Source organism: Dendrobates tinctorius, unplaced genomic scaffold (assembly GCF_039654945.1).
Source record: "Dendrobates tinctorius isolate UK_male_01 unplaced genomic scaffold, ASM3965494v1 ptg000015l, whole genome shotgun sequence".
In the NCBI taxonomy this organism is placed as follows: Eukaryota; Metazoa; Chordata; class Amphibia; order Anura; family Dendrobatidae; genus Dendrobates; species Dendrobates tinctorius.
Genome location: NW_027361683.1, coordinates 26,018,317 through 26,040,217, shown reverse-complemented (window position 1 = coordinate 26,040,217; position 21,901 = coordinate 26,018,317). Strand labels below are relative to the sequence as shown.

At 44.4% G+C, this 21,901-nt stretch overlaps 1 protein-coding gene across 1 annotated transcript in view; it reads right to left on the bottom strand.

Annotated features, from left to right (window-relative positions):
- ZMYM4 (zinc finger MYM-type containing 4) overlaps positions 1–21,901 on the bottom strand; it is a 160,955-nt gene that overhangs the window by 72,741 nt on the left and 66,313 nt on the right. The window contains 1 exon segment of the mRNA XM_073563082.1: positions 10,380–10,441. Coding sequence (XP_073419183.1) covers positions 10,380–10,441 — 62 coding nt within the window.

Here is a 21,901-nt window from a genome sequence, read left to right as displayed (position 1 = left end):
TCCACAGCCCTGTGGGCATGCCCTGGTTACAACGCCATAACCCAGTCATTAACTGGAAAACGGGGGAGATTGTTCAGTGGAGGTTTAATGATTCGATGTTATGTGATAAGTCTGCACTATTGGTTGAACCTGTTAAATCTGTATCTGTGTCATCTGTCGAGCTGGAAGGTATTCCGGAGTACCTGAAAGAATTCGAAGATGTGTTCTCTGAAAGCGAGGCAGAGACGTTGCCGCCACATAGACCCTTTGACTGCGCTATCAAGTTAGTCCCGGGGGCTAAATTGCCTAAAGCCTGTCTGTTTAATTTATCTGGCCCTGAGCGCTTGGTCATGAAAGATTACATTGCTGAGAGTCTTCGCAAAGGACACATACGTCCCTCAGTCTCACCTGTGGCGGCAGGGTTTTTTTTGTAAAGAAAAAACATGGTGATTTACGTCCCTGCCTCGATTTTCGTGAGCTCAACAAGATTACTGTACGAAATACGTACCCCCTTCCGTTGATTCCCGATTTGTGTAACCAACTATCAGGGGCAAAATGGTTCTCCAAACTGGATCTTCGGGGGGGCATATAATTTGATAAGGGTCCGGGAGGGGGATGAATCGAAAACCGCGTTCCTCACGACCGAGGGAGTGTTTGAAAATTTAGTCATGCCGTTTGGTCTTACCAATGCCCCAGCCATATTTCAGAATTTCATCAACGTGGTATTCTCAGATCTCATTGGTCGTTTTGTTGTTATTTACTTAGACGATATTCTGATATACTCTCCCGACAGTCAATCTCATCTGAATCATGAACGAACCGTTCTCCAAAGACTGAGGGAAAATCATCTGTATGCCAAATTGGAGAAATGTGTGAATTTTGTTCAAGAATTGTCATTTTTGGGATTAATTGTGTCCTGTGAGGGTTTTCGCATGGACCCCAAGAAGGTGCAGGCCATTGCGGATTGGGTGCAACCCCGAGACCTTAAGGGTCTTCAGCGTTTCTTGGTGTTCGTTCGCCAATTATTACCGCAAATTTATTCGGGGGTTTTCACAGGTGGTCAAACCACTCTCAGATCTTACTTGTAAAGGTGCGGATGTGAGAAACTGGTCCTCGCTCGCAAAAGAGGCCTTTGCGACCCTGAAAAGAAGCTTTATGCCTGCTCCTGTGTTAGTACAGCCAGATCCGTCCAAACCATTCGTCGTGGAAGTGGACGCCTCTGAGGTGGGGGTGGGGGCGGTGTTGTCCCAAGGGCCTGCCACTCTAACCAACCTTAGGCCATGTGCTCTCTTTTCCAAGAAGTTCTCTGCTGCGGAAAGAAATTACGACGTAGGCAATAGAGCTTCTTGCGGTCAAATTGGCGTTTGAAGAATGGAGGCACTTTTTGGAGGGGGCCAGTCACCCGGTTACGGTGATCACGGATCACAAAAATTTGTCATACATTGAGTCTGCTAAAAGACTAACGCCCAGACAGGCCCGTTGGTCACTTTTTTTTTTCCCGTTTTCAGTTTACGATTACATTTCGTCCAGGGTCTAAGAATGTCAAGGCTGACGCCTTATCGCGCAGTTTTCAGCTGGGGTCGCCCCCTGAGCCACCATCCTCCATTCTTCACCCTGGGGTTGTGATAGCAGAGGACTCGTCTGAATTGGAACGGGAGATTCAGGGGGCCCAGTCGCGGGCCCCGGCGGCCAAGCTGGAGGGGAAGTTGTTTGTCCCAGAGCAACTTCGCCTGAAACTATTGCAGGAGTTCCATGAATCCAAGCTGAGTGCTCACCCTGGTATTTCAGCCACGCGTCTGGCGGTGGCTAGAATCTTTTGTTGGCCTACCCTTGGTTCGGACATAAAAATTTTCATTGCTGGTTGTGGGGTCTGCGCTCGTTCTAAAAGCTCTCATAGCTGGCCGGCAGGGGAGCTGATGCCCTTGGCAGTGCCCGAAAGACCATGGACTCACTTATCCATGAATTTTGTTACCAATCTCCCTCCATCTAAGGGTAATACAGTGGTATGGGTAGTGGTGGACAGGTTTTCTAAGCAGGCTCATTTTGTACCCCTGTCTGCACTACCGTCAGCTGAGACGTTGTCCAGGTTGTTTGTGCAGCATGTGATCCGGTTGCATGGGGTACCCCTGAATGTGGTGTCTGATCGTGGTGTGCAGTTTGTGGCTAAGGCTGGTTTCACACTTGCGTTTTTTTTCGCGGTATTTTAGCGCTAAAAAACGCATGCGTTTTTTTTCCTATACTTTGCATGGGATGCGCTTATGTGCGCATACACATGCGTTTGTATGCGTTTTTCCGCGCATGCGTTTTTTTGCGGTATGCGCTCGGGCGCACAAAATGCATCCTGTTGCATTTTTTGGGCGTCCGACTTGCCTCAAAAAAAACGCATGCGCACGCAATGCGTTTTTTTACAGCAAGACACCCATTATAAGTCTATGGGTGCGCATATGTGCGCATTGGCATGCTTATGTATGCGTTTTTTTGCGCATGCGTTTTTTTTTTTTACCATTAGTTGGACAATGGAATTTAGGGGTTTGGGTTAGAGTTAGGGTTAGTTAAGGGGGTTTAGGGCTAGGGTTAGGGTTAGCTAGGGTTTAGGGTTAGGGTTAGTATGGTTTGGTTAAGGGTTAGGGTCAGGGTTAGGGTTAGTATGGTTTGGTTAAGGGTTAGTAAAGTCATGGTTTGGGTTAGTGTGAGGGGCCACCTAATGTTGGAAAAAACGCAAACACGGTAAAAACGCACTAAAAACGCATACAAACGCATAAAAACGCTGCGTTTTTTTCATGCATGCTCATAAAAATGCTTGAAAAAAAACACAGCATTTGTATGCGTTTGTATGCGTTTTTTCAATGCGTTTTTTTGCGGGAAAAACGCGCTGCAAAAAAAAGCAAGTGTGAAATTAGCCTAAGTTTTGGCGTGCTTTCTGCAAAAAATTAGGGATGTCTCTGTCCTTTTCGTCTGCATACCATCCTGAGAGCAATGGTCAGACGGAGCGCACTAACCAGTCCCTGGAACAGATCCTCATGTGTCTAACCTCTGCTAGACAGAATGACTGGTGCGATGCACTGCCGTTGGCTGAATTTGCCTTTGTCGGGTGAGTCAATCAAGCGGGTAGGACTTCTTTTTTGAACAATTACGGGTTCAGTCCTCATTTTGGTGAGTTTTCTCGTCTGGATTCGGGGTGTCCCGGGGCTGAGGGCTCTGTTCAGCGATTACAGAATACGTGGGCAGAAGTTCAGCGGAGTATATCTAGGTCTCAGGGCAGGTATAAGTTTTTCGCGGACAGGAAACAAACACCAGGGCCCACGTTTCAGGTTGGAGACAAGGTTTGGCTCTCCATGCGAAACATTAAGTTGAAGGTTCCTTCAGCCAAGTTGGAGCCCAAATTCATTGGCCCATACAAGATTGTGGAAAAAATCAATCCAGTGGCGTATAGGCTGTGCCTTCCACCCTCTTTCAAGATCCCTAACGTCTCCACAAATCTCTACTGAAACCTTTTGAAGCAGTCTTGGGAGACTTCGAGTCCGCTGCTCCTCCTGTTTTGGTAGAGGGGCAGGTGGAGTACGAGGTTGGTCATATCGTAGATTCCAGGTTGGCACGGCGGTCGGTACAGTACCTGGTTCATTGGAAGGGGTATGGACTGGAAGGCAGGTCCTGGGTACCTGCCCGGTTGATGCATGCTGATCGCCTGGTGCGGGCTTTCCATCCTAAGTACCCGGGCAAGCCTGGGGATCCAGAGCCCCCCCCCGTTGAGAGGGGGGTACGGTCATGATCTCAGTGCGGGTTTGACTTGCACACTTGGGGTTAATGTCTGGAACCAGTGTTTATGACTGGCATTTCTGGGGTTAAAGGTTGTGATCCCAGTGCAGGCTTACCTGCACACCTGGGGCTATGATTGTGGCCTCTCCCTGGTTCTAGGAGAGGCTTCTTATAGCCTCAGGACGCTCCCATCCCCGTCAGTTATACTTTCGCCCTTGGCATTGTGTGGTCACCCCTGAGTGTGTTTGTGCTGTGTTCTGGTTGCTTGATTCTCTTTGTGCGACACACGGTCTGTTCTCTGGATATTGCTTTGGATTCTGCTTGGTACCTTCTATGTCTGTTTGGTTTTGACTTCTGCTTGGCCCTGACTATCCGTTCTGTCTCATCCCTGGTACTTTACTGATATCTCTGTGTATGACCTCCGTTTTGCCTGACTGAGTATTTCTGTTTAGTGTCCTGCCATCTCTGAAAGCAGGACACTAAGCCCCGCCCCCTGGCAGTCACATGACTGTAGGTCCTGTGACTGCTTGCTAAACTTCAGCGTCCACAGGTCCCGTGTATCTGTACTTTCCGGCTGTACCTGACCCCGGGCCCCCCCTACAGTGCGGGTGAGTCCCTGCTCAGCGGAGGCTGCACGCCGGCGCTGACAGGATCCTGACAAAAATGCACAGAATTTATTATCGTGACTCCCTTCAGCTTTTTATTTGTATAGACTGTCTAGTCCAAGTCTATACCACATATTTCGTGGAATGTTTTGATCAACTAAATTATGCCAAATTGTTGTAATTGTTCACAATTTTGGCCACTACTGTCTGCCCACCCACTTTCTGATCAGCCACATTCTCACAGAACATTACGAATAATGTGTATAAAAATACAAATGTGGTGCAAAGCATGAAAGACAACTTTTTGACCCAAACGTAGCCCGACTTCTAATGAATGCAACATGATATATCAGCCTTGTTGGTTTATTTTTAACCACTTAGAGGTCGTCCATTAATTGAAAACGGGAAATAAAAAGCTCCATATGAGCATTTCGCTTTGCTCTACACTTGCCAGAATTTGCTATTCACAGCCTAACGTGGAACTGAAATAATAATGGATTTAAAAAAAAAAACAACTTTTATTGGGTGTGCAGTGGCTTGGGGTGATGAGCGGTGTTGCTTTTGTGCCAGACATGGCATTTACCTTGGTGGCCAAAAAGTTCAATTTTGGTCTTATCTGACCACAGCACCTTCCTCCATACATTTGGAGAGTCTCCCATGTCTTTTGGCAAACTCAAAACAAGCCTTACAATTTGTTTGTGTAAGTAAAGGCTTTTTTTCTGCCCATTCTTTCATAAAGGCTATCTATATGAAGCGTGCAGCTTATTGTGGTCATATGGACAGATACTCCAGTCTCAGCTTGAGAACTCTGCAGATCATTCAGGATTACCTTTGCTCTCTACACTCCCTGACAGAAGTTATGTCGCCTATCCATGTTATGTAAATAAAAGCTTATAACCTGACGTTAAATTCATCCATTGGTTGTAGAAATTATTCTTTTGAAAGCCGAAACCCTCCGAAACGTGGTTTAGGTTAAGAAACTAAATTGCCGTCAATGCAGAAATATTGATCATTTAATGGACACAGAATGGTCAGATTTTTAGCAAGACAAAATTTTGTGACGCTGAGGCCCGGGATGGCAGCGCGGGACGTCGGAAGGTAAATATACCCCGATTTTTATTTTTTTATCATTTTTAACATTCTATCTTTTACTATTGATGCCACATAGGCGGCCTCAATAGTAAAAAGCTGGTCACACTTGTCAAACACTATGTTTTGACGAGTGTGACCAACCTGTCAATCACTTTCCAAGCGCTGCTTCAAATCGCTTGGAAAGTGCTTGAGAAAATCGAGGCAAAATCGCAAACAGAATCGCGGTAAAATCGTGGTGAAATCGCGAGGAAAAAACAGCGCGATTTCTGGGAAGGAGTCCGGTTTTCACTGTGCGTTTTAAAACGCTACGTGGGCACATAGCCTCAAACAAATAACTTAAAATACAAATATATGTTGCATAACATTGGTGAATGAAGTTGTGGTGTTATTAGAGACATTTAATATTTTTGTGACTTCCATGAGCTTGAAGGACTGCATCTATGCGGTTCAACAATGATGCATACAATTTATTAATTAAGTCATCAGGAATAGCAAAGAATGCAGTCTTACATGCCTCCCAGAGTTCATCTAAATTCTTTGGTTTTGTCTTCGAAGCTTCCTCTGTCATCCTACACCAAACATGCTCAATGATGTTCATGTCTGGTGACTGGGCTGGCCAGTCATTGAGCACCTTGATTTTTTTTGCCTGGAGGAACTTTGTTGTAGAGATGGATGTATGAGATGGAGCACCATCCTTCTGCAGAATTTGACCCCTTTTATGATTTGGAATATAAGAGGTAGCTAATACTTCTTGATATTTTAGGCTAATGATATTGCCTTCCACCTTGCAAATGTTTCGCACACCCCCATACTGAATGTAACCCCAGACCATGATCTTTCCACCACCAAATTTAAGTGTTTTCTGGGTGTATTTTGGATCCATACAGGCTCCAGTAGGTCTCCTGCAGAATTTGTGGCAGCTGTGGTGTAATTCTACTGAAGATTCATCAGAGAAATCCACCTTCTGCCACTTTTCCAGCATCCATCTGTTTAGCAGGCTGTAGGACTTTGCAAATGCCACACAGTTTTTTATTTGCCTTTTGTTTAGTGCTGGCTTCTGGGCACTGATTCGACCATGGAGGCCATTTCAAGACAGAATCCTACAAACTGTTCTAGTTGACACAGGGACTTGAGGTGACCAGGCCTTTTGGAGCTCTGCTGCAGTGGAAGAGGGGCCTGCTTTGGATTTTCTAACCAACAAACGTTCTTCCTGAGCAGTTGTCTTGCGGGGTCTGCCGGACCTGGGCTTGTTAAACACATCTCCAGTCTCTTCAAATCTTTTTTTTAATTCTTTGTACTTGACGCTGAGACACATTAAATGTGCCAGCCACCTCTGCAGTGGATCTGGTCTTCAGCCTCTTGATATCCAGGTTTTGGTCGCAGGGTGGATTTTTGGCATGTTGTCAGAGCTCAAGTTGCAAGTCAAGTGAAGGTCTGGGGTGCTGGGTTTCTTTTTAAACACACCCACTAATTAACCGATCATTTTACTTAACACAGGTGAGGATGTAAACTAGGATTTGGGTGCATTATATGACCAGGCGACAAAACGTTTGTCTTGCCAAAATCTGACCATTCTGTGTCCATTAAATGATCAATATTTCTGCATTGATGCCAATTTATTTTCTTAACCTAAGCCACATTTCGAAGAGTTTCAGCTTTGAAAAGAAAAATTTATACAACCAATGGATGAATTTAACGTCAGGTTAGAAGCTTTTATTTACATAACATGGATAAGCGACATAACTTCTGTCAGGGAGTGTATGCTGCCTCTCTGATTAATACCCTTTTTGCCCAGTGTTTTGGTGGGCGACACTCTCTTGGCAGGTTTGTTGTGGTACCATGTTCTTTCCATTTGATGATAATGGATTTGAAGATGCTTTGGGTGATCCACAGAGAATGGGATTTTTTTTTTTTTATATAATCAAGCCCTGACTTGCACTTCTTAACAACTTAGTCCCTGACTTTTTTGGAGCTCTCCTTGGTCTTCATGGTTGTGTTTGGTTAGCGGTGCCTCTTGCTTAATGGTGTTGCAGTCTCTGTGGCCTTTCAGAAAATGTGTGTATATACTGACAGACATGTGACACTTAGATCACACACAGGTGGACTTTCTTACACTAAGCATGTGACTTATGAAGCTAATTGCTTGAAACGGATTTTTTAAGAGGCTTCATAGCAAAATACATATGCACATACTAATTTTTAGTTATTTGATATAATAAATTTAATTTATGCATATATTTTTCTCACTTCACTAATTTAGACTATTTAGTGCAGAGCGAGCGTGCTCAGATAAGGTGTGCTCGAAAAAAAATGCTTGAGTCACTGCGGCTGCATGTCTCACGGCTGTTTAACAGCCGCAACACATGCAGGGCCTGCCTAACAAACAGGCAATCCGTGCATGTCAAACAGCTGCAAGACATGAAGCCGCAGTGACTAACTTTTTTTTTTAGCATGCCAAATATACTTGATTAGGACATGAGCGTGCTCGGATAACACCTTATCCGAGCACGCTCGCTCATTAGTAGTGCTGATGCATCACACACAAATCTAATTACAAAAATATTTAAACACAGGTTGCAATGTGACAAAATAGGTAAAAAGCCAAGGCGGAGGGGGGTGAATACTTTCACAAAACACTATGTTAACATACTGAAATTAGTTTCCGTGCCAGTGTTGTTTTTTATTTGCATATGTAACCATATAGGCTTTCTTGGCTATATAGTGTAAATATTAAATTCAAATAAAAAAACAAATACAAGTGTCCTAAGATAAAAAAAATCTCCTGATTGAGCCATTCATATCAAGTGGAACAACCCTATTCAGGAACCATCTATTCATTGAGGGAGAGATCGCTTGTTGGTACAGAGCTGCACAGTGGCCAGCCATAAAAGTTAGCGCTCTGCATTTTTCATAAGTGTAAGTGACGCTATGGTACCAATCCTTTTTTAAGAACAGACTTCCATAGGTCTGCTGGTAGCTGTTAAAGCTGTTCTACATGGCCCCAATTGGACAGACCATCAGCAGATTTGGCTTTCAGTACCATCTTTATGCTGATGACACACAACTATATACGTGATTCCCCGACGTTACCTCCGCTGTACTACAGAACGCCAGTGACTGTCTGTCCGCAGTCTCCAACATCATGTCCGCTCTCTATCTGAAACTCAACCTCTCCAAAACGGAGCTTCTTCTGCTCCCGCCGTCTACTATCCGCCCTAAATCTGACATTTCCCTCTCCGTGGGTGGCACCATAATAACACCCCAGCAGCAGGCGCACTGTCTGGGTGTTATGTTTGACACCAATCTCTACTTCATATCCCATATACAATCTCTTGCCGCTTACACCTAAAGAACATCTCTAGAATCTGCCCTTTTCTCACCATGGAAACAACAAAAACCCTCACTGTAGCATTGATCCACTCCCGCCTGGATTACTGCAACGCTCTATTAATTGGCCTCCCCGTTACTCGACTATCCCATCTCCATTCCATACCTAATGCAGCGGCCAGGATCGTCCATCTGGCTAATCAGTACTCGGACACGCCCACTCTTCGCCAGTCCTTACATTCGCTGCCCATTCATTATAGGATCCAATTCAAAGTACTTGTTCTCACCCACAAAGCTCTCCACAGTGCAGCACCCCCCTACATCTCCTCCCTCATTTCTGTCTATCGGCCTAACCGACCGCTGCGCTCTGCAAAAGACTTTCAACTTACCTCTGCACTAATCCGTACCTCCCACTCACGACTCCAAGACTTCTCTCGTGCTGCGCCAATCCTCTGGAATGCTCTAACCCAAGAAATTAGGACTATCCACAATTTGCATACTTTCATGCGCTCCCGCAAAACACATTTATTCAGAGCGGCCTATCAAGTTCACTAATCACAGTCATTCTAATCTGTAAGTATGCATGTGTAGCCCATTCACTATCTCCATCCATCCCTCACTCCCTCAAGATGGCTGGACCATCATTGTAAAAAAAAAACATTGTAAATACACACCTGTACTCTGTATCTCCCCCACGTCATTGTAGATTGTAAGCTCTCACGAGCAGGGTCATCTTATTTTGCTTTAATTATTGTATTGTTAACGTTGTTACTTATGATTTATGTTTGGAACTGTTAAACTGTAAAGCGCTGCGGAATATGTTGGCGCTATATAAGATTATTATTATTATTATTATTAAAGCAGTTGTCCACTACCAGGGCAACCACTTCTTGATCTGTATGTTTAGCGCTAATAAAATAAAAACACTTCTACTCACCTCCTGTGCCATTCCAGCTGTGTTGGCACTCGCGTTCCCGACACTCTCGTGCAGGTGATATAACACGTGAGCATTGCACCCAGTCAGTCCTGGTATCACTATCCCCACCTTCGGACGTATTAAACATCAACTGGGATCCAGGGCTGTTTTTTAACTGCCTCTTGATGTTTGATTTGTCTTATGCCGGGGACAGAGACGCCAGTGCTGACTGAGCACAGGGATCACGTGCCAGCACCACTGCAACGGCTCCAGAATGAGAGGTGTGAATAAGTGCGTTTTATTTTATCTGTGCCAAACATTCAGATCAAAAAGGGGTTGTCCTAAGAGTGTACAACTGCTTTAACAACCATCATCTCCACCAGGAAAAGGAAGGCTCTATATGTAGCACCTATAACTCTTCAATAAACAGGCAACTTTCGAATTTCAACTTAAACACAAGCCACTGGAGCCAACACAATTGGCAACTTCTTGTTTTGTCATTCAACAGCTTGGCTTTGTAGACTGCAGCAGGTTCAAAAGAGTCATTTCATTCCAAAATCAAACACACAGATAAGATCATATCAATCTTGCCCGTCTATCCCTGGGAAAGAGGCATGGCTCAATGTCTTCCTTGAGACTCTTATAACGATTGTCTCCTATTCATTGTAGTATCCATTAGGCACACAAATACTGTAGCACCTTACCCTAAAATTGCTATCTGGGGCTTGTGCCGCCAACTGTCCTCGCGAGGAATCCTCCATTTGACCTGAAAGAGAATCCGTAAAATTGTTATGGATCATGGACAATGTCCTAGTTGAGGTCAAGTAATGAACACATCTAGACATTTAAGCATCTACCATGTTAAAATGAACTTCTGAGAATGCCAACACTGACATTTTACTCTAGTATTAATGTCTAATATTGCAATTCTTTACAACAACTCAATATGTTAAGGGAACCTATCATCAGAATAGTGACTGCTAATCTAAGGCTCCTTCAGACATTTACTTGATAACTACAATGATGTTGGTAGCTAAACTAAATGTGTATTGGCTTTGCTATAGTTATAAAGTTCCCAGTCATCAGGATAATACAGTATGTTGGTCAAGTCACAGTTTGAGTAAAACGTCATTTCCCTTCAACTGATCGCTTCAGCCAGGTGACGCCAGCATCGACTTCTTGGAAATACAGAGTATACACTTGCATCATATGGTGTCAGAGCACCAATGTCATGTGCAATTACGAATCTTCATAGCAGGGCTGTGGAGACTGAGTCGGTGTCCATATAAAATGGAGCAACTAAAATATATAATAAATTGGTACAGTAGTACAGTATAGGATGTGCTGTAAATGATTTCATAAGAATTTGTGAAAGTTATCAAATGTCCTATAAATGTCTGTTGTGTTCCTGACCTAAGGATCTCGGCTTTTAGTTGAGATGCATCTGTGCTCCAGTTTATATACATGCTCTGTAGTGACCAGTGCAGTGGAGTCTGGATCAGAGTCGGAAGTCAGAGAAACTGAGGAGTCAGAGTCGGAGGTTTGGCTTACCGAGTTCTACAGCCCCGTTGCATAGTCAAATATGTATTGTACTTGTTTTTTGAGGGAGCTGTACTTTTTAAATATAGCATGCAATAGAAAAAAGAAACACACATGACTGGCTTGTGTCGCTATTTACAGAGACCAGTAATTTTTTACATTTTTCCCCTTAATCTGTGTGGCGAGCTTTTCTTTCATTGGTACCATTTCTGGGTATATATGACATTTTGATCACTTTTTTGCAATGTTAGATGGAGATGACAGAAAAATAGCAATTCTGACCTTTCATTTTCTTTATGCCCTTTACTGTATGGGTTGAATATTTTTAAAAAGATTGGACTTTTAGGGATATGACATTATAAAATATACTTATTTAAAAAAAATAAATAAAATTGATCTGTAAAAGGGGAGATGATTAAATTTTATGATCATTATTTTTTCATTTTTTATTACTTTTCACTTATGTTTTGAATCCCGTAGCGGACTTGTACCTTGAAGCTTGCTTGTATTATACATTTCATTATTGTACTAAAATGGTAAAAATCATGATCTTCTAGCTAAAGGCTGGGTTTCATAAGAGTACAAATTTTGCAGTGATGGAAGCCTTGGAAACCCGAGTCTGTTTTGAGCTGAGGGTAATTAGCACCACTTAAAGGGAACCTGTCACCTGTTTTGGCCGCTATAAGATACGGCCATTGCCTTTCAGGGCTTATCTACAGCATTACTGTTGAGGGCAGAGCAAAGTCCTGCAGTGCGCAGGTGCTGGGCCTCTCTGACCTTTCCCGATGCCTGCGCACTGCAGGAATCTGCTCTGCCCTCAACAGGGCAGAGAAGTACTCCTGCGCAGGAGCGCAATGCCGGGGAGCCATGAAGCAAGCATGAGGGCAGCGTCGCAAGTCAATGGGAGGTGCTGGACCCGGACCTGTGACACCCATCGGATCGGACCACACCAGACTGCCCCATGGGTGAGTATAATGAAACATTTTTCTTATCTTGCAGGTCGGACTGGGGGCTTATCTACAGCATTACAGTATGCTGTAGATAAGCCCTGAAAGGTGGCGGCCGCATCTTATAGCAGAGAAAACAGGTGCCAGGCTCCCTTTAAATGCTGCTGTCAGAGATTGACAGTAACATTTAAGTACTTCACACAACTTCTAAATTCCTTAACTATCCCAATATGTAGTAGGTGTAATAAAAATAATATTAGCACATATCTGACTACCCTGTTTCCCCGAAAATAAGACACCGTTGCTCAGTGGTCCAAGGTGTTGTTTTCAAATGAAAGTAAATGTTGCATTTCATCTGGAAATCAAGGTCCCAGAGTCTGGAGGGAGAGTGGAGAGGCCACAATCCAAGCTGCTTGAGGTCTAGTGTGAAGTTTCCACAATCAGTGATAGTTTTATGGAGCCATGTCATCTGCTGGTATAGGTCCGCTGTGTTTTATCAAGACCAAAGTCAGCGCAGTCGTCAACCAGGAAATTTTTAGAGCACTTCATGCTTCCCTCTGCTGACAAGCTTATTGGAGATGGAAATTTCATTCTCCAGCAGGACTTGGCTCCTGTCCACACTGCCAAAAGTACCAATACCTGGTCTAAAAACAACAGTATCACTGTGCTTGACTGGCCAGCAAACTTGCCTCACCTTAACCCCATAGAGAATCTATGGTGTATTGTCAAGAGGAAGATGAGAGACACCAGACCCAACAATGCAGAGGAGTTGAAGGCTCCTATCAAAGCAACCTGGGCTTCCATAACACCTCAGCAGTGCCACTGGTGATCGTCTCCATGACACGCCATATTGATGCAGTACTTGATGCAAATTGAGCCTCGACCAAGTATTGAGTGCATTTACTGAACATGCATTTCAGTAGGCCAACATTTTGGATATTAAAATCATTTTCTCAAGCTGGTGTTATAAAGTACTCTAATTTACTGAGATAATGACTTTTGGGTTTTCATTGGCTGTAAGCCATAATCATCAACATTAACAGAAATAAACACTTGAAATAGATCACTCTGTAATGACTCTATATAATATATGACTTTCACTTTTTGTATGGAAGAACTGAAAGAAATTAACTTTTTGATGATATTCTAATTTTGTGAGACGCACCTGTATCAATGGTTAAAACCACTGATGTAGTTAGTCAGCTAGGTGCTAGTGGTCATAACCATGGATACCTGAGGTCCTGCAATGCCACGAATAGATACAACTAACAGCAGCTGAAGAACCTAATAATAGGATAACACACTGATCAGTGTAATTAGCAGTGAGTGTGACGAGGACAAACTTTGTGGTTGGGGGGGGGGGGTACAAATTAGAAGAACCTAAAAACATAGAACAAGGCGTTACAGTGTGGTGAGGGGATAGTTTGCACAATGGTGGTCCTGGTCACCACTTAAAAAAACCCAAAAACAAACAGAAAAATAATCAAGATGCCAGAATTACAGTCTTTTGGTTACCTCACCAACCTAAAAAAGGAATAAAAAGCGATTGACTCTAAATTGGTATTAAAGGGAATCTGTCAGCAGGTTTTTGCTACCTCATATGAAAGCAGCCTGATCTAGGCAAAGAGAAGCTGAATCCAACGATGTGTCACTTAGGCCCCTTTCACATATCAGTTTTTTGCCATCAGTCACAATATCAAATTTTGAAAAAAACGGATCCGGCGACTGATGCTGGATCCATTTTTTTTCTCATTGATTTGTATTGGCGACGGATGGCCGCACGTTTCATCCGTTGGAAATTCTTTGTCCGGCGGCCAGAGACGACGGACATAAGAACGCTTTTTGTCTATGTCAAAAAAAAAAAAAAATCGGACAGCGACGAATGGAAGCCTATGGGCGACGGATCCGGCGTTGTCAGACAAAATGACAGAATCAGCGACGGATTCCCTTTTTTTTTTTAAACTGCGCATGCGCCAACACTGTGTGCCTGTATGGTGTGGTGTGGTGGGGCTGTGCAGGGGTCTGTAGAGCTGTGCAGGGATCTGTGCAGGGGCATGTGGGGCGGCATGCGGGGGTCTGTGCGTTTAGGCATCGTCCAATGGGACTACAAGTCCCATCGGGCTATGCCTGCTACAGTGACAGTGATTGACTGACACATTAGCCAATGATAGGACAGTAGTAGTCCCATCATCCGGCTAATGTGTTGAATGTAAAAAAAAAAAAAAAAAAACAGAGTTCATACTCACCATCTACATCTAATCCCCGAAGCCCTCAATCTCCTGTAAAAAAATGTAAAATAAAAAAACCAACAATATACTCCCTGTGTCTGACGTAATCCAATTAATACAATTGTCCCACAACAATCTCCCACGGAGAGCTGTCGCATTAGCTGATGCGGTGATACAATGACGGAGATAATCCTCCGCATTGTATCACCTCACCGCTGACAGGTCACCTGAGTTTACCTGTCACTTTGCAGCACTACAGGTAAACTACCTTTGTGGCACTAGCAGGTGGCGCTCATAGCAATGACTCATCAACAACCATAGAGAGTCTCTATAAGACTTCAGGTTGTAATGGCAACGCATCGCTAATGCCGGTCACGTGACGGGGGTCAGCGATGCGCTCATTTCCGGTCCGGCAGCCGGAAGCGCCAGTTAAATTCCACAGTCAGCGTTTGACAGCGTAATTTAACTAGTTAATAGGCGTGGGTGGATCGCGATTCTACCCGCGCCTATTGCGGGCACGTCAGCTGTTGAAACAGCTGACATGTCCCGGCTTTGATGCAGGCTCACCGCCGGAGCACTCATCAAAGCGGGGGATCTGCCATTGGACGCACTATTGCGTCCAATGGCAGAAAGGGGTAATTAATCCGTACTTTAACCCTTTAAGGATCAATACTTTTTTTGTTTTTGCGCTTTTTTCCCCTCAAGGAGTATGAGGGGCTTGTTATTTCACAGGACAAGCAGTAGTATTGTTTCATTATAGTACTGTATATACTGTAAAATGGGAAAAAAATTCCAATTGTGAAGAAATGGTGAAAAAGTTAAATTTCTTGATTATTTCCTTTAGCTATATATATTTACTATGACAGGGTCACTGGCACAGTGTATGAAAGGAGATTAGTGTCACTGCATATGCTACAGTCAGTGATGTAGAACCAAATGATTTTTGCCTCCAGCACGCTAACTGCTGACAGGGTTAATCAAAGTTACAATGGGTTGGTTTTATGTGAGCACCCATAGCGTGGGAAGGGTGCTCACTGTATTCCTTCTTGCAGAGCCGACACCGGCAGGTGTACTAGCAGGACCTGTGGTGATGTCACGATCATGTGATCATCACATGGTTCTGGTTAAATACCTGGATATGAGAGACAGTCTGGGTGTGTTGGGAGAGGGAACACTCCCACGTGGCCAAGTCAAAGTCCAGACCTGAATCCAATCGAGAATCTGTGGAAAGAGCTGAAAACTGCTGTTCAGAAACAATCTCCATCAAACCTCACTGAGCTCGAGCGGTTTGCCAAGGAAGAATGGACAAGAATTTCAGTCTCTCGATGTACAAACTGATAGAGACATACCAAGCGACTTGCAGCTGTAATCGCAGCAAAAGGTGTCACAACATAGTATTAAGTTAAAGGGGCCAAATAATACTGCACGCCCCACTTTTCAGTTTTTGACTTTCCACAAATATTTATAATAACCAATACATTTCGTTCAACTTCACAATTGTGTCCCACTTGTTGTTGATTCTTCACCTAAAATTTACATTTGGTATCTTTTATGTGGGAAAAGGTTGAAAACTTCCAGGGAGCCGAATACTTTCTCAAGGCACTGTAGAGCCGTGAAAATACAAAAATCTAATGTAAAAATGTAATTTTAGTTCCAACTATTTTATTTTCACAAGGGTAACAGGATACAATGGACCCCAAAATTTGTTGCGCAATTGAGTATGCAGAGACACCATAATGTGGGGGAAAACTGCAGTTTGGGGGCACGTCAGGGCTCATAAAGGAAAGAGTAACGTTTTGAAACACAGTGTTTGATGGAATGGTCTGCAGGTGTTATGTCATGTTTGGAAAGCCTCTGATAGACTCTGGGAAAACGGCAGCCGAGGGCGGCGCATGCACAGATGGAGATCTTGGCACTGAGATTTCATCTCCCAAGATTTTAGTGCCAAGATCTCCATCTGTGCATCTGTAAGGGACACAAAGGAGTGTCCATAAGTGTACAGATATACACGTGTGTGTGTATATGTGTGTGTGTGTATATATTATATGTATTTAACATTGGACACTTACACTCACTGGCCACTTTATTAGGTACACCATGCTAGTAACGGGTTGGACCCCCTTTTGCCTTCAGAACTGCCTCAATTCTTCGTGGCAGAGATTCAACAAGGTGCTGGAAGCATTCCTCAGAGATTTTGGACCATATTGACATGATGGCATCACACAGTTGGCGCAGATTTGTCGGCTGCACATCCCTGATGCGAATCTCCCGTTCCACCACATCCCAAAGATGCTCTATTGGATTGAGATCTGGTGACTGAGGAGGCCATTTGAGTACAGTGAACTCATTGTCATGTTCAAGAAACCAATCTGAGATGATTCGAGCTTTATGACATGGCGCATTATCCTGCTGAAAGTAGCCATCAGATGTTGGGTACATTGTGGTCATAAAGGGATGGACATGGTCAGCAACAATACTCAGGTAGGCTGTGGCGTTGCAACGATGCTCAATTGGTACCAAGGGGCCCAAAGAGTGCCTAGAAAAAATTCCCCACACCATGACACCACCACCACCAGCCTGAACCGTTGATACAAGGCAGGATGGATCCATGCTTTCATGTTGTTTACGCCAAATTCTGACCCTACCATCCGAATGTCGCAGCAGAAATCGAGACTCATCAGACCAGGCAACGTTTTTCCAATCTTCTACTGTCCAATTTCGATGAGCTTGTGCAAATTGTAGCCTCAGTTTCCTGTTCTTAGCTGAGAGGAGTGGTACCCAGTGTGGTCTTCTGCTGCTGTAGCCCATCTGCCTCAAAGTTCGACGCACTGTGCGTTCAGAGATGCTCTTCTGCCTACCTTGGTTGTAACGGGTGGCAATTTGAGTCACTGTTGCCTTTCTATCAGCTCGAACCAGTCTGCCCATTCTCCTCTGACCTCTGGCATCAACAAGGCATTTCCGGCCACAGAACTGCCGCTCACTGGATTTTTTTTCTTTTTCGGACCATTCTCTGTAAACCCTAGAGATGGTTGTGCGTGAAAATCCCAGTAGATCAGCAGTTTCTGAAATTCTCAGACCAGCCCTTCTGGCACCAACAATCATGCCACGTTCAAAGGCACTCAAATCACCTTTCTTCCCCATACTGATGCTCGGTTTGAACTGCAGGAGATTGTCTTGACCATGTCTACATGCCTAAATGCACTGAGTTGCCGCCATGTGATTGGCTGATTAGAAATTAAGTCTTAACACACAGTTGGACAGGTGTACCTAATAAAGTGGCCAGTGAGTGTATATAGATAGGGAAAGTGTAGTACCCTAGTTTGCCCACTAGATGGGGTTAGAGATGCTCAGCTTGTAAATAGTTAAAGTAGGAGGGGCTAACAGCTGTTAAGCTAGGGAGCATCTGCAATTTGAATCAGTTGGGCGGGAGCGCCCTGACGGGGCTGTTGGTTACGTAACGTTAAAGTCAAGAGCCCAGTCATACAGAATTCGGGCCAGTATCTCATCGGGGAGTAACACCAGGAGAAGTGCTTACAGTGCAGAATTAGTGGGTCTGCAGTTGCCAGAAGACGACTAAGCAGTACGGACAGGTCACTCAGAATGTGGCGACTTATTTCATCTGTGGATATTCTTGAGACGGAAACTAAATGGTTAAGAGGGTCCCCTCCCAGATTTAGATTAAGCAGAGTTGATGCTGAAAAAACGGAGAGCATGGTCCGTCCCGGAAGCGAGCTTAGTGGGAGAGAGGTAAAGACAGGACAAAGAAGAAAATGTCCATTGCCAACCCTGATGCTGATGCTGGAGTGAATATGTATGCGCTGTGTAAAGGAAACAGGAAAGTTGATTGTTCTAGTATTGAATAGGACTGTGACTCTGTTTGTTCCACATAGCCTGAGGAGACTGTGCAGCGCATAACAAAAAAGCCCTGAGGGGAAGCTAGAGAAAGCGACAGTTATGCTGACAGAAAACTGTCATATCTATGTGAGAGGAGGCCAGGACTCGGTTGCCCCAGAGTCCTCGGCCACGACTACGGTCCTGGCTGAACCTTACACATGCGCTGCCCCAGGCAGCCAATTTCCTGGAGTCCACCGCAATGTAAACCATGGAAATGTGGGGTCCAGAGCTTTCACAAAATGTTGGTGGAGACCCCACTGAACACCCACTCATGCCAGCCTGCAGAAATGTGCCACTCGCCTCCTCTGCGACCCTGCTCCCCCGCGGCCGGTAAATTCGAATTATAAGACGCACCCCCATTTCCCCCTCAAATTTTGGGGAAAAAAGGTGTGTCTAATAATCCGAAAAATATGGTACATCTGGGTTTCCATATAAATCTCACAAAAATGTGATTCAGATGAAACCCCCAACAGAAACATCCACCATAATGAAGCAGATGTAGACACTTTGGAGAGCGTTTGGCATCTGCTACGGTGGCATCCACCTTTTTAGGCGTGCACAGATTTCGGGTTGCCCACACTTGTGTGCTAAAAAGATGCCTAAAATGATGGGACACCGCCGGAACAGAGACCAGTCCAAAGTGAATCCATCGATCTCATGAGTGATTCCATCCGAGGTTTTGTCTGAATCATGGTTTTGGTGAAATTACACGGAAACCTTGACGTAAGGGCTCAGCGGAGAGCGCAGGATAAATATGAACAGAGACTTGTTCTGATTTTAGGAGGTAGAATGAACAAATAGACAGCAGTACAGGAATAGTTCTTATTTATATTTTTGGAAGTTCACAGTGTGGTATAAGTGATAAGGCGGATTTATTCTTTTGGTCAGTATTATTACAGCAATACATGATTTATACACAGTAAAAATGTTTCTTTATAAAAAGTAGTTTTTTTTCATCGCTATATTCTGAGAGCTGCAACTTTTTTATTATTTGGCCAACAGAGCTGTATCATGGTTTATTTGGCGAGACGAGATGAATATTTTTTCGTACCATTGTGGGGTATGTCATATTTTTGGATTACTTTCTGTTCATATTTTTCAGACACAGAACGAACAAAAACCTGTAATTCATTTACTGGTTTCTTTTCTTATTTTTTGTACCATTCACCGTGCAGTAAAAATGATAAGACGAATTTGTCCTTTGTGTCAGTGCAATTACAGCAATACCAGATTTATATAGCTGTTTTGTAGGCTTCACTATTTTTACACGCTAAAAACAAATGAATTTGTTTTATCATTGTCTGTCTCAGAGATGTAATTTTATTTTTTGTCAAATGAGAAGTATTAGGGCTTGTTTTTTTTTACAAATGCTGCGTTGAGTGGTAAAACAGCTTTTCTTGATTTGTGTTTTTTGTTTTTGTTTTTTTACTTTTTATATGCTTTATTTAGTCCCACTGAGGGACATGCAAAATATTTATTTTGATCACTGGTCTCCTACACTGCTGTACTGGTGTGGTGTACTGTAGTGCATGAGACTGTCGGTGTCTCACTGACTGTGCCTGTGAGACCCAGTTTATGGCCGGGATCACACTCTGTGTGTGATGCGAGAAACTCGCACAAATCTGTCACATCAACACCTGGCGCTGCCGCCGGCACTCAGGACCAGAGCTGCGGCTGCATGTATTTCTATGCAGCCGCACGCTCCGGTCCGACTGCTGGCGGCAGCGCCGGGTGTTGATGTGAGAGACTCGTGTGAGTTTCTCACATCACACACGGTGGTGTGATCCTGGCCTATAGCTGAATCTCACAGAGTTGCAGAGTAACAATTGCAAACTGTCGTTGTAGAGTGACCAGTATATTGGAGTCACCAGTACATTAAGCCCAGCCCGTGCTTCTGAAGGCATGTACCCGTAAGTTAGAGGGGGCTCTCATCGCATCAGAAATGCCAAACATGCGGACGCTATAGGTGGATTAGGTACATTGTGTGGCTCAATAGGGAAGGATGCATTTGGATTTGGGAGCGGAGAATTTGCTGAATTTCTTTTGGCGGGTGAGGAGTCAATTTGCTTTTCCAGAGCCTTTGTGCTACCAGTAACGTGGAAGCCCCCTATAGTTCCATTAACAGATGAGAGATCTGAGTGTGGACTTGCTTTTTTTTTGTGGATTGAATTGAAGCTTTTATTGGGAACATTTTCAATAACGTTTGGGATCACATTTTTTCAGCGCTCTATGCTAACCACTTACTTTGGGGTTTCCATCGAAATCTCTGAGTGAAGTGATTCAGATGAAACCTCCGAGGGATCCATTCACTATAATGAGGCAGCAGTTACTCTGGACTCCGTCTGGTCTCTGTTCAACATTTGTCGTCCTTTGCAGAAGTGCACAAAACTGTTGCCGACGGCACTTTTATGCAATCCTAAAAGGATGGACACCACCAGATCACAGGTCCTATGGCGTCCACAGTGCCTCCATCTGCCTCATTATAGGGAATCTTCCGCTGGGGGTTCCGTCTGAATCACGTATTTCAGAGATTTACACGGAAAGCCCGATGCAAGCGCTCAACGCAGAGCTCAGGATGCAGTTGTGTGGCGTTGCGTTCTCATGTGGTGTATGAATGAGGGTTGTACTCCTGACAGGGTATGATGTACCTTATGGTGGCCAAGCTTTCTGTGAGGAGAAAAGACTTTCCTTCTCAGATCACAGGCACACAGGAAACTCCACAATACAATGTTTACACAGTAACTGCCTCTAGGCAGAAGATGATAATGGTGGTAGTAATTAGTGCATTTGAGTACCAGTCCTGAAGCAGCCATAAGAACTTGAAACAGAAGTCTTTTTACTTCAGGCAGCTCTTAGTAACCTCTTGTTTTATTAAGTCTGAGTATCTCTTCAGCACTGTGCTCCGTTTCTGCCCTGAGGTAATTCTTCCTACAAAATGGCTTCCTCCTCTTAAGATGTCCGACCACCAACTGCCACTTCAAATTTAAAACTATCCCCCAGGACTTGGCTCCACCCCCTTCTATGTGACTGTAAAGCTGCAGTCGTTGGCTGACTGCCCTGAGGTGTTTTTCCAGAACCTTCTGGATATTAACACAGAGCTGGGTCACCTGATCAAGCCTGGGAAGGGAAGATTGACCCTTTTTGTGCTGCCTGTCAGCAGGTCTCACAATGTACTGTATATACTCGTGTATAAAACGAGATTTTCAGCCCATTTTTTGGGGCTGAAAGTCCCCCTCTCGACTTATACATGAGTCATATACCTGGGGGTCGGCGGGGGAGGGGGAGCGGGGGTGTCAAGAGATCATACTCACCCCTCCTGGCGCGGTCTCTGCAGCCCCCCAGCTTCTCCATGGTCTCCCTTCCTGCCTTCAGCGGTCACGTGGTACCACTCATTAAAATCATGAATATGCGCATATTCATGAGTGTAATGAGTGGCATCACGTGACCACTGAAGGCAGGAAGGGAGACAGTGAAGGAGAGAGGCTGCAGAGACCGCGCCGGGGGGGTGAGTATAGCGATGTTCACCTGTCCGTGGGTCCAACGCTGCTCACGCTGTCTGCTGCTTCCTGTGTTCGTGACGTTTAGCCAGCAGGGGGCGCGGTGACGTGGTTAGTGCAC